The 12,990-nt window shown below is 47.6% G+C and overlaps 1 protein-coding gene across 1 annotated transcript in view; it reads left to right on the top strand.

The window, feature by feature from the left end:
* The window catches only part of LOC128902052 (neuronal acetylcholine receptor subunit alpha-10-like), an 82,313-nt gene that overhangs the window by 68,263 nt on the left and 1,060 nt on the right, over nucleotides 1-12,990 (top strand). Inside the window, exons 8-10 of the mRNA XM_054184382.1 lie at nucleotides 5,273-5,424; nucleotides 5,789-6,047; nucleotides 11,402-11,497. Coding sequence (XP_054040357.1) covers nucleotides 5,273-5,424; nucleotides 5,789-6,047; nucleotides 11,402-11,497 — 507 coding nt within the window. The remainder of the gene's footprint in view (nucleotides 1-5,272; nucleotides 5,425-5,788; nucleotides 6,048-11,401; nucleotides 11,498-12,990) is intronic.

Genomic DNA, 12,990 nt, shown 5'->3' on the forward strand with positions numbered 1-12,990 from the left:
TATTTGTTGCAGTATTATCTGTGGTTAGCATGCACCCCGATTTAGGGTGCTTATAATACACCTTTGGTTGTTCAGGCCATTCAACACTTCTTACAAAATGTCGCTCTACTGCTGTGGATGACAAAGAAGACATGTTTAGAAAACTTAAAACATGAGTTGCTTTATACACTCACTCTTGAGGTGTCATACCTACGGGATTCCCCCTTTTTTGTTTAGCAAGCATGGTTTTTAAAGTATGATGCATACGCTCCACAATTGCTTGCCCAGTCGGGGAATGAGGAATACTGGTGACATGTTTAATACCTCATATCTGTAAAAAAAAAAAGACCTGTACTTTAGCGGACACATAAGCTGGTTCATTATCAGTTTTTATAGTTTTCGGTACTCCCACGACTGCGATGCATTGCAACCAACGTCGAATAACATCACAAGCCTTCTCTCCTGTATGAGCAGTAGCTACAACAAAGTGAGAAAACAAATCAACTGAAACATGTCCAAATTCCATAATGCGCGTAACATCGGATTGCCAAAGTTCATCAGGCGTAAGCCCTCGTGGGTTAACCCCCGCAAAGGATGGCAGAGGAGCCAGCTGCTGACAACCGGCACACGTTCACACAGTATCACGTGCTTGTTGTTGTGTCAAAGAAAATTGCTTCCTCAATGCCTTTGCATTTTGATGAAAAAAAATCATGCGACATTTTAGCTTGCTGCATAATGTTGGGAGTTGTTACCAACAGTGTGATAATCCGCAACTGTGTTTCCCTCAGTTAACGGGCCAAGTAAACAGCTATGAGAGCGTATCTGGACAATAAAATAAGGAAACAGTCTTTTTCATAAAAGCAACAGTAATTGCAGTAAGAGACTAAATAACCATTGGTTCTCTACTTGTTTTAGAAATGCTCCTTCAAGTCTTTGAACAATACCAGTAACACATTGAGATTCTGCCTACATTTAGCAGTTCCTGTTGAAATAAGTCCAAAGCCTTTACTGTGTCCCTGAACCATCTGCAAACACCGAACAGGTGCCATCAAGAGGCTTTGGTGCTAGCAGGATGCGCGGCTGTAAAGGAATTTGTGAAAGTGACTGTAATAGTCTGTGCCAGGGGAAAGAATAATTTATTTGCCCAATATAATGTACTAAGGAGGTTAAGACTTTGTGCTAACCAAGGGTCAAGGTCATCCTTTTTGGTGGGGACATGTATGTGGCTTGGATCCATTCCAGAAAGCTGCTGACAGCACAAACGACCCTGGAAAAACAATCGCGGTAACATTTCAATCATCGTAGTTACTGGTTTTGAAAAGGTATGTGGCAAAAATACCCACTCTAGTGCAGTCAGGCTCTTTGCGAGTGCATCATCCCACTGTCCTATCAGGGCATAAAGTTGAAATTCTTGTAGGAAGGTGTTCAATGCGTCTTGCAGCAGTAGTAGACTATATCTTATCTTGCAACATGCTGTAATGCCTTCGGAGCTGTTGGGGTTAATGAACATAGAACTTATGGGGGGGGGGCGGGGGCAGACACAGTGCTTCAGGGCATCCCCTGTATCTTCAAAGTGCGCTCATGTCTCTCTCCCCCTCGCTCATGTCTCTCTCCCCGTCTCTGACCCGAGACAGCCCCCTTATATCCTGCACTGGATTGAGTGGAGAAGTACAGGCTAGAGTCACTGCACGCGTGGCCAGTGCACGCAGCAAGTCCCACCAGACTCTCCTGCACTGGACTGAGTAGAAAAGTACAGGCCAGAGTCGCTGCACGCGTGGCCAGCGTATGCAGCGAGTCTCACCAAACTCATGATCCAGCTTTGCTAACAGCGGCTGTCTGATACGTGACTACATTGTTGTAATCCCGTCTTAGCTTCTTCTGTGAAGGTCGGGTTCTCATGGATACACACATAGTTTTTAGAGCAACATATTCTACAACTCGTACGAGGGTACGATGCAAAGCGGCATTTACAACTGATCGTATAATGCTTATTACACACGGCAAACAGCATACTAAACATAACAGACAAATTCCTTCCACACAGGCAATGAGTATAATTTGCTTCAACCAACCCCACCCCCAAGTCCAGCCAGCAAAGAGATTTCACCCAGTGGTCTCCACAAGTTGCTGGTTCGGTCGGTGCAGTTCCTGCAACTGGGCATGGATGGATTTGGAGTGGTCACTTAGATTCATACAATGCAGTCCTTTAAAATCTTGACAACCATGTCTGTGAGCTGAAAGCAAAAAATCAGTAGCAGTTCTGTTTTGCAACATCGCATATCGAATACTATCTACATCCAGCAACAACTCAGAAATAGCGGTACTAGTAGCATTGTTAAACTTATCCTTGGCAGCAAGAGAGTCCTTGTTATCACGAATCCTTGGCAGCAAAAGAGTCCTCGTTAGCAAGAGCGCATGCGGACTCCCTGTTCTTGCTGGTACTGTGCTTTGATCTTCTTCCACAACAGGCCAAGATTCTCAAGCAGCTAGATGAGGTGTCTGTGAGTCCATCACAGGCTTATGTCATCCAAACGTTTTTCTTGCCAGCACCCGAGACTGAATAACGATTGGTGTGATATATGTGTTTTCCAGCACCCAGGTGCGAGTCCCTTGAGTGTATTTACAATCCTCCTCGCCGATCTGCCGTTGCTTTCCCATATTGCACCCCCTTGCTCAGGAGACCGCTTCTGCTGGGTTCATTTTAGTCTCGCAGGGCATAACACAGAGCAATCTACTAAGGCATGCAATAACATACATGTTGGGGGATGCGGCGGGCCCGTAGACCCTTTGACAGAAGAGATAGAGATTGCAGTGTAGCCGTAAGAAGGCCGCGAGTTGCGTCATATAAGGGCAAGGTAACAAAAAGGAGAAAGAAGAAGATCGCTTCAGAGAAGAAGGAGAGTTAGGCTGTGAGGAAGCCAGATTTTGAGCAATGCGAACAGGATTTCAATAACCAATCGTATTGTAGCTACGAGCGCGTGTGCTATGTAACCTAACCAATTGAAAGCGTAGAAAGAACACGTGAACGGAGTGTCAACAAAAGATTAGATATATAAGAAAGCCAAGTTTGTAATAAAGAGAGAGCTTAACTTAACTTTTCAAGGAGAGTCTTGTCGTTTGTCCGTCCCGACTGAAACGACAATTGGTGACCCCGACGTGATACTGAGGAAGAAGACGACTGGAAATAGTCGTGGGGACGGAGCCCAGTGAAGCTGAAGACAGCGGGCAGAGCTGTTGACGGATCCGGATCATATTTCAGAAGACACCTGTAGTAGGTGAGCCACCGGGGACATGGGAGAGAAGTTAACTAAGGAAGAGCAGACTGTACTCTCCACATGGACGCTGCTGTTAAAGCGGCAGGGCGTAATCCTCCCTGAAGTGACCTTGCGAAAAATGCTATTGTGGGGAAAGGAAGAGGGAGTAGAAGTAACGTCGGTTACGGCATTTAGTGTAACGCAATGGACAAACCTAGGGCAGACATTATTTGAGGAAGCTACGCTAATGCGTAGAAAGAACACATGAACAAAAGATTAGATATATAAGAAAGCCAAGTTTGTAATAAAGAGAGAGCTTAACTTAACTCTTCAAGGAGAGTCTTGTCGTTTGTCCGTCCCGACTGATTCACCCAAGAGTACTCAGGGAGCTGGCGAGAGAGCTCACCACGCCTCTCTCCATCATTTATCAACAATCCTGGTCAACAGGGCAGGTACCAGATGACTGGAGGGTGGCTAATGTGACGCCCATCTACAAGAAGGGTCGGAAGGAGGATCCGGGGAACTACGGGCCTGTGAGCCTGACGTCGGTACCAGGGAAGATCATGGAGAGGATCATCTTGAGTGAGCTCTCACGGCAAGTGCAGGGCAGCCACGGAATCAGGGCCAGCCAGCATGGGTTTAGGAAAGGGAGGTCCTACTTAACAACCTGATCTCTCTCTGTGACCATGTGAGCCGCCTGCTGGATGCGGGGAAGGCTGTGGACGTTGTCTCTCTGGACTTTGGTAAGGCCTTTGACACCGTCCCCCACAGCATTCTCCTGGAGAAGCTGGCGAATCGTGGCATAGACAAGTGTACTCTTTGCTGGGTTAAAAACTGGCTGGATGGCCGTGCCCAGAGAGTTGTGATTAGTGGGGTGAAATCCTCTTGGCAGCCGGTCACCAGTGGTGTCCCTCAGGGCTCAGTTTTGGGGCCAGTTTTGTTTAATATCTTTATCAATGATCTGGATGAGCGGATTGTGTGCACCTTCAGTAAGTTTGCAGACGACACCAAACTAGGTGGGAGTGTTGATTGGCTTGAGGGAAGGAAGGCTCTACAGAGGGCCCTGGACAGGCTGGCTGGCTGGCTGGATGGATACACTACTACTGGACTGCACCTTCAGTCCAGTCGTGCTCATGAACTAGCACGGCCACTCTCGAGTCTTTGGTCGCGTTCGGTGAGAAACCAAAAGGACAAGCTACTTCAAAAAGTGCAGTTTATTTAAGCAACAGATAGATAGGTTCTTAGGGCAGCCGGTGATAAATACACTGTCTGCAAAGCACGTGCAAATGAAAGTATTGTTACATCTACAAAACGCGGGACAAAGTTCTAACGATACAGCCTGGCTATACATGCAGAAAAGAGAGTCTCTAGAGAAATTTCTAAGTTTCCCGAGGAAGCCCTCGGTATAATCTAGGTCTTACCCAAAGGCGTCCCTATGGGGGGAAGAGAGGCTCAGCCCGTCGCCTGCTCCCAGAAGCCAGTGATGGAATTCTTTGCGATGGTGTCTTCCCTGGGTATCCCCCCTCTCTCGGGCTATTTTTCTACTATTTGTTATCTTCGAGGTGGAGTTTGAGTGACTTTAGTCATACATACTTTTATCATGAGTGGTGTAAATTTTTCTCGCTTCACAATTAAAGGTCTAGTTTACGAGAAGCTCAGGGCGCAGGCTCAAGAAGGAGCGGTTGCACCTTGCAGGCAGGTAGCCTTCGGGGTGGAGATGTGTTTTGCTAATTGGCAGCTTATCTGTTTCCTGGTATCATCCCATTCCCGTATCCGCTATACATCCTAAGGTAAAGCCGCGGAGTAATTGCATCCCGTCCCGTACCTCATGTAGCTTATCAGGGAACCACAGGTGTTGTATTCTTCATGTCAGCTGCAGCTGTTTTCTCCCTCAGAAGCCTCTTGATTTTCTACTTTTCCTTCCTGTGTGAACAATGCTGTACTTTTGTGTTTTTAGCCAATGTAGTATTTATTCCACAGGGGGGCAGCGAGGTCTGTCCCTGTCCCCCTCCCCCACCCTCTGCCCTCGGCAGGACAAGGTGAACCAGGTCCTCACCTCCTACCTGTGGGTCCGTCAGGCCTGGCTGGACGCCCACCTCGCCTGGGACAAGGACGCTTACGGCGGCATCGACAGCATCCGCATCCCCAGCAGCTACGTCTGGCGGCCGCACATCATCATCCTCTACAACGAGTGGGTGCTGCTCGCCCTCCCCCACCCCCCGGCTGCTCCCGGAGCTGGGGGGGCTGAGGCTGGGGCTGGGGGTGTTGCCAACGGGGAGCAGGGGGGTCCTGGTGTGGGGGATGTGGGGAGACGGTCACCTCGACTGGGTGAGAAGGCGGCGGCAGGAGGTGCTGGCATCAGCCTGGTGTGCCACCCACCTGGCAGCTGGGATGTGCCACCACGGGGGTGACCAGGGGCAGCGAGCCCCCTCTTCCTGGGGGTGACGTGGGGAGGGGACACGGGGTTGGGGACCAGTGCTCGGCCCCGGCCCCGCAGACCCTTGCCCCACGTGGGGCTCGGGGCCATCCTGGCCCCACAGCGATCCCTCCCCCAGCGCCGACGACGGCTTTGGCGGCTCGGTGGAGACCAACGTGGTGCTGCGCTCCGAGGGGCACATCATGTGGGACTCGCCCGCCATCACCAAGAGCTCCTGCAAGGTGGATGTCTCCTACTTCCCCTTCGATGGGCAGCGGTGCCGCCTCACCTTCGGCTCCTGGACCTACAACGGGAACCAGATCGACCTCCGCAACCGGCTGGACACCGGGGACCTGACGGACTTCGTGGAGAACGTGGAGTGGGAGGCGCTGGGCATGCCGGCTGTAATAAATAGAATCATGTTTGTTAATCAAATCAGGCTTTCTTAAAGGCTGGTGAAAACTTACACTGTTTCGACTCTTCACATACTTAAATCGCAGGCATCCAGCGTGCTATCTGGTGCACTTTGATACCTCAAGGCCTAAATCACAGGCATCTGGTGTGTTTTAACACTTCAAAGGGAAGAGCTAAGTTGTGAGATAAGCTGAAAAGAGTCTCCCCAAGGACACTGATAAAGATGAGGAGCCTTCAGCCCCACCACCATCAGGAGGCGGGACAAGACCGACCCCCTAGCAACACGTCGCTCAGACACAGAATATACCAGGATTGACACATATACGGGAACCAGAAGAGTATATAATCAACTACTTTCGGGAAGTGGCTGTGCGCCGTTGGCGGAGCAAAGACTCCCCGGCCGCCCAGCGCTGTTTTGCTTGCTGCCGCTTGCTTCATAAACTAATTTGATTAATTGGACTGGTTCCTGTCAATTATTGGGCCACAATCTATAACAAATTTGGTGCCGTAACTCGGATAGAGGCAATTTGGCTGTAAACCTCACAGGGGGGCGCCCCGCTGAGTAAGCGGCCCCTGTTGGGGGTTTTTACACCCAAAACCTCTACCGACGAACTCGAAATTCGGCAGCAAGCAAATAAAAGCCGGCAACCCTGTAAACTTTGTGCACGAAGACCCGAACGAAGACTCAGGAGTGAGTAAGTATAGGCCGGTGATCCGTTCGGTTGGGGTTGGGTATCCTGGAGTGTGCCTGTGTGAGACGTCCACTTGAGGACGAAGCAAGTGCGGACCCCTTAGTAGTGCGGTTCCCATCTCCCGCGAGGGACTGGGCCACGAACAGGGGGAAAAGATTGTGTGCGTGTGTGAAGGCACTCCGGAAGATGGGACAGAAGAAAAGCAAGCCTTCTGATCCCATGGGTGGGTCGGTGCCTAAGGTTAGGTTACCCCAGATACCGCCAGACAGTTTGTTAGGATTAATGATTAAATATTGGGATGATTACCCTTCTAGGCAGGGTAAGGATAAAGCAAAAATGATACGTTATTGTATGGAAGTTTGGGGTGGGAAACAAATTAGAAGTGACCACCTGTATTGGCCCGGTTTTGGGTCCTTTGAAGATTGGATATGCCAGGCTTTACATATTTATGTTAATTCTAAGGAACCCTTTAGCCTGGAGGAGAGTGAATATGCACACTTGTGGATAAGGTCAGAGACTAGAGTAAATCTATATCACTTGAGAGAGAAGAAACAGGGGGGTAGGAAAAAAACCAATTTGTAGCTAAATCATGGACGGACATTAGAAAGAAGCTGGAGAAAGTGGAGGATTGGCAGGATAGGGGTTTGGATGAATTGTTAAGGGAAGCCAGAAAGTGTATGTCCGCAGGGAGGAGGAAATACATAAGAAACAAGCCAGAATGTTGGTAGCTGCAGTCAGAGAAGGGCAAAGGACGTCAACCCCTGGAAAAGGGTTTGAAGCTCGCCAGATAAGACAGGAGACCCGAAAACCTTTAAGAGGGAGAGAATGGGGAACTGTGGTTTGTTTTTATTGTGGAGGAAAAGGGCATGTTAAAAAGGACTGCAGAAAGAGAATGATGGATGAGAAAATGTTCAAAGACTAGGGGTGTCAGGGGCTCTATTTGCTGGGAACCCGAGGAAAAAAAAACAAAAAAAACAAAAAAAAAAAACACGAGAGCCCTTGATAAAACTAAAAGTGGGTCCCCAGCAACAAGAAATTGAGTTCCTAGTGGACTCGGGAGCAGAAAGATCTACCGTTCAAAAATTGCCCCAAGGATGTAAAATATCCTCGGCGACTACACAGGTTATTGGAGCAAAAGGAGAACCTTTTGGAATACCCGTAATAAAGGATGTGTTTTTTGAAACCCATTCTAAGGTAGGGGTGGGGTCCCTGCTACTCATGCCTGAAGCAGACTATAATTTATTGGGCCGAGATTTGATGATTGAATTAGGAATTGGCTTAGAAGTAAAAAATGAAACACTAAAAAAAATTAAACTGTGTCCCTTACAAGTAATAGATGAAGAGAAAATAAATCCTGAAGTCTGGTACACCCCGGAAACAGTAGGTAAGTTAGATATTGAACCCTTTTCAGTAACAATAAGGAACCCAGAAATACCAGTCAGAATAAAACAATACCCCCTTCCTAGAGAAGGGAGGCTAGGTTTGAAACCTGAGATCCAAAGATTACTTGAAAAGGGGTTGCTAGAACCCTGTATGTCTCCTTTTAATACTCCCATCCTGCCTGAAAAAAAAAAAAAAACAAAAAAAAAAAACAAAAAAAAAAAGCCGGATGGAAAATATAGGTTAGTACATGACTTATGAGAAATTAACCAGAGAACAATAGCTAGATTCCCGGTGGTGGCGAATCCACACACCCTCCTGAGTCAAATAGGGCCCGATAATCAATGGTATAGTGTAATAGATCTGAAGGATGCATTCTGGGCATGCCCTCTCAAAGAAGATTGCCGAGATTACTTTGCTTTTGAATGGGAAGACCCAGATAACCATCGGAAACAATTACGGCGGACGGTATTGCCCCAAGGGTTTACCGAATCTCCGAACTTGTTCGGACAAGCCTTAGAACAAATCCTGAAGGGGTATGAGTTAAGTGAAGGAGTCACACTGGTCCAATCTGTGGATGATTTGCTCCTAGCTGGTGATAGCGAAGAAAAAGTGAGGCAGGAAAGTATTAAGTTACTAAATTTTTTGAGTTTACAAGGATTGAAGGTATCAAAATCAAAACTACAATTTGTTGAGAAAGAAGTAAAATATCTGGGACACAGACTAAGCAAGGGAACTAAGAAATTAGACCCCGAAAGGGTGAATGGCATATTGTCATTACCGGCTCCTAGAACTAAAAGACAGGTTAGGCAATTATTAGGTCTCTTTGGCTATTGCAGGCAATGGATTGAGAACTATAGCAAAAAGGTGAAGTTCCTCTATACCAAATTAACTAAGGATGGATTATTGAAATGGTCGGAGGATGATGATAAACAATTAGAAACACTAAAAACTGATTTAGTAAATGCCCCAGTTTTGAGCCTGCCAGATGTAAAGAAACCATTTTATCTATTTATCAATGTTGATGAAGGGACCGCATTTGGGGTATTAGCACAAGAATGGGCAGGAAGAAAGAAACCTGTGGGATACTTATCTAAACTCCTGGACCCTGTAAGTAGGGGTTGGCCTACCTGCCTTCAAGTGGTAGTAGCCGCAGCCCTTTTGGTAGAGGAAGCCCATAAAATTACCTTTGGAGGAGAATTGAGGGTATTATCACCTCACAACATCAGGGGAATTTTGCAACAAAAAGCTGACAAATGGATAACAGATGCCCCGGCTCCTAAAATATAAAGGCATCCTAATTTCCTCTCCCAAACTGGAACTCGAGGTAACAAGCGTGCAGAATCCAGCACAGTTTTTGTATGGGGAGCCGAGTGACAAAATAAATCATGATTGTCTTTACAACATTGAGGAGCAAACAAAAATCAGACCAGATTTAGATGAGGAAGAACTTGGAGAAGGAGAAAAGCTATTTGTAGATGGATCATCCCGGGTAGTTGAAGGAAAGAGAAAATCAGCATTTGCAATCATTGATGGGAAAACATTTAGTGTAATAGAATCAGGACCTCTGAGTCCTAGTTGGTCTGCACAGGCTTGTGAACTACATGCTGTATTAAGAGCCTTGCAACTTTTAAAAGGTAAAATTGGAACCATATATACGGATTCAAAATATGCCTTTGGCGTAGTGCATACTTTTGGAAAAATTTGGGAAGAAAGGGGTTTAATAAATTCTCAAGGAAAAGGATTAATACACCAGGAATTAATAATCCAGGTCTTACAAGCATTACGAGGACCAGCGGGAATAGCCGTAGTACATTTAAAAGGACACCAAAAAGGATTAAGCCCATTAGTCAGAGGAAACAATCTTGCTGATCAAGAAGCAAAAAGAGCGGCATTAATGGTGATCCAGACTAAAAGAACTCGGGAGGACTGTATAACTTGTGGAAAGGAATCAGACGAATTCCCATGTTATGAGTGTTGGAAGGATTTTGGAATCGATGCAGTCCCTGAAGACTACCCCTGCTGCCGAGAAGATGATACCCCTCGTGGCTCAAAGCAACCGAGTTGACGAGCGAGGCAGAGGAGTACAAAGCTGTGGAGAACAGAACCCAAAGAGTGGGACTGTACAAAGACACTGGGAGGACTGCCTCAGTGTTAACCAAGGGAATCGCACGAAATGCCCCGGGAGGAGTGATAGCACTGAAAAGGACTGGGTAATTGGAGTGAGTGTTCAAACTAAACTTATTAGCCGGCCGGGTTTCCACCCTTCTCGCCACACTCTAATTTTAATTTTACTAAATCTTGTAGGTGTCTTATTGTTTGCACAGCAAGGGGGGTTGTGTGTTGCTCTGGATGAGGAATGCTGCGTATATGCAGATCACACTGGAGTAGTTAGAGACACCATGACAAAACTACGAGAAGGATTAGAAAAAAGAAAGAAAGAAAGAGAAGCACAGCAAAGTTGGTATGAATCCTGGTTCAATTATTCCCCATGGATGACTACGCTATTGTCTACCATTGCGGGACCTATGCTACTATTAATTTTGGGATTAACATTTGGCCCTTGTATATTGAACAGAGTAATTGAAATTGTAAAGGGCAGACTGGAAGCTGCCCATTTAATGCTTCTCAGGGCTAAATACGAGTCATTAGATCAGGAACCAGCAATAGAAGAAACATTAGCTTTAAGTCACGCTGAACTCCAAAGATTTGATGAACAAAATGGTAAATAAAAAAAAAAAAAAAAAGGGGGGGGGGATTGTAATAAATAGAATCATGTTTGTTAATCAAATCAGGCTTTCTTAAAGGCTGGTGAAAACTTACACTGTTTCGACTCTTCACATACTTAAATCGCAGGCATCCAGCGTGCTATCTGGTGCACTTTGACACCTCAAGGCCTAAATCACAGGCATCTGGTGTGTTTTAACACTTCAAAGGGAAGAGCTAAGTTGTGAGATAAGCTGAAAAGAGTCTCCCCAAGGACACTGATAAAGATGAGGAGCCTTCAGCCCCACCACCATCAGGAGGCGGGACAAGACCGACCCCCTAGCAACACGTCGCTCAGACACAGAATATACCAGGATTGACACATATACGGGAACCAGAAGAGTATATAATCAACTACTTTCGGGAAGTGGCTGTGCGCCGTTGGCGGAGCAAAGACTCCCCGGCCGCCCAGCGCTGTTTTGCTTGCTGCCGCTTGCTTAATAAACTAATTTGATTAATCGGACTGGTTCCTGTCAATTATTGGGCCACAATCTATAACACCGGCCACGAGGAACGTCATCACCTACGGCTGCTGCTCCGAGCCCTACCCTGATGTCACCTACACGCTGCTCCTCTGCCGCCGCGCCTCCTTCTACATAGAATCATAGAATCGCTGAGGTTGGAAGGGACCTTTAAGATCATCAAGTCCAACCTTTAACCTACCCTGACAAAAGCCACTTCTAAACATGTCCCTAAGTGCCCCATCTACCCTTTTTTTTAAACACCTCCTGGGATGGTGAATCCACCACCTCCCTGGGCAGCCTATTCCAATGTTTAATAACCCTTTCAGTGAAAAAATGTTTCCTAATATCCAATCTAAACCTCCCCTGACATAACTTGAACCCGTTTCCTCTCACCCTATCACTTGTCACCAGGGAGAAGAGGTCAGCCCCCATCTCTCTCCAACCTCCTTTCAGGGAGTTGCAGAGAGCAAGAAGGTCTCCCCTCAGCCTCCTCTTCTCCAGGCTAAACAACCCCAGCTCCCTCAGTCGTTCTTCATAAGGTTTGTCCTCCAGACCCCTCACCAGCTTTGTAGCCCTTCTCTGGACACGCTCCAACACCTCAATGTCCCTCTTGTAGCGAGGGGCCCAAAACTGAACGCAGTACTCGAGGTGGGGCCTCACCAGTGCCGAGTACAGGGGGATGATCACTTCCCTAGTCCGGCTCACCACGCTATTCCTGATACAGGCTAGGATGCTGTTGGCCTTCTTGGCCACCTGGGCACACTGCTGGCTCCTATTCAACCGGCTGTCAACCAACACCCCCAGGTCCTTTTTTGACGGGCTGCTTTCGAGCCACTCCGCCCCAATCCTGTAGCGCTGCATGGGGTTGTTGTGACCCAAGTGCAGGACCCGGCACTTGGCCTTGTTGAACCTCATACCATTGGTCTCAGCCCATCGGTCCAGCCTGTCCACATCCCTCTGCAGAGCCAACCTCCCCTCAAGCAGATCAACACGCCCGCCCAGCTTAGTGTCATCTGCAAACTTACGGAGGGTGCATTCGATCCCCTCATCCAGATCATTGATAAAGATATTAAAGAGAACCGGCCCCAGCACCGAGCCCTGGGGGACACCACTTGTGACCGGACACCAACTGGATTTAACTCCATTTACCACCACTCTCTGGGCACGGCCATCCAGCCAGTTTTTTACCCAGCGAAGAGTACACCTGTCCAGGCCATGAGCAGCCAGTTTCTCCAGGAGAATGCTGTGGGAAACGGTGTCAAAAGCTTTGCAAAAATCCAAGTAGATAACATCCACAGCTTTTCCCTCATCCACTAAGTGGGTCACCTTATCGTAGAAGGATATTAGGTTTGATAGGCATGACCTGCCCTTCACAAACCCATGCTGACTGGGCCTGATCACCCTGTTCTCCTGCATGTGCCGTGTAATGGCACTGAGGAGGATCTGTTCCATGACCTTCCCAGGCACCGAGGTCAGACTGACTGGCCTGTAGTTCCCCGGATCCTCCTTCCGACCCTTCTTGTGGATGGGTGTCACATTTGCTAACCTCCAGTCAGCTGGGACCTCCCCGGTTGTCCAGGACTGCTCATAAATGATGCAAAGTGGCCTGGCAAGCACTTCCGCCA

The sequence above is a fragment of the Rissa tridactyla genome, chromosome 1 (genome assembly GCF_028500815.1).
Source record: "Rissa tridactyla isolate bRisTri1 chromosome 1, bRisTri1.patW.cur.20221130, whole genome shotgun sequence".
In the NCBI taxonomy this organism is placed as follows: Eukaryota; Metazoa; Chordata; class Aves; order Charadriiformes; family Laridae; genus Rissa; species Rissa tridactyla.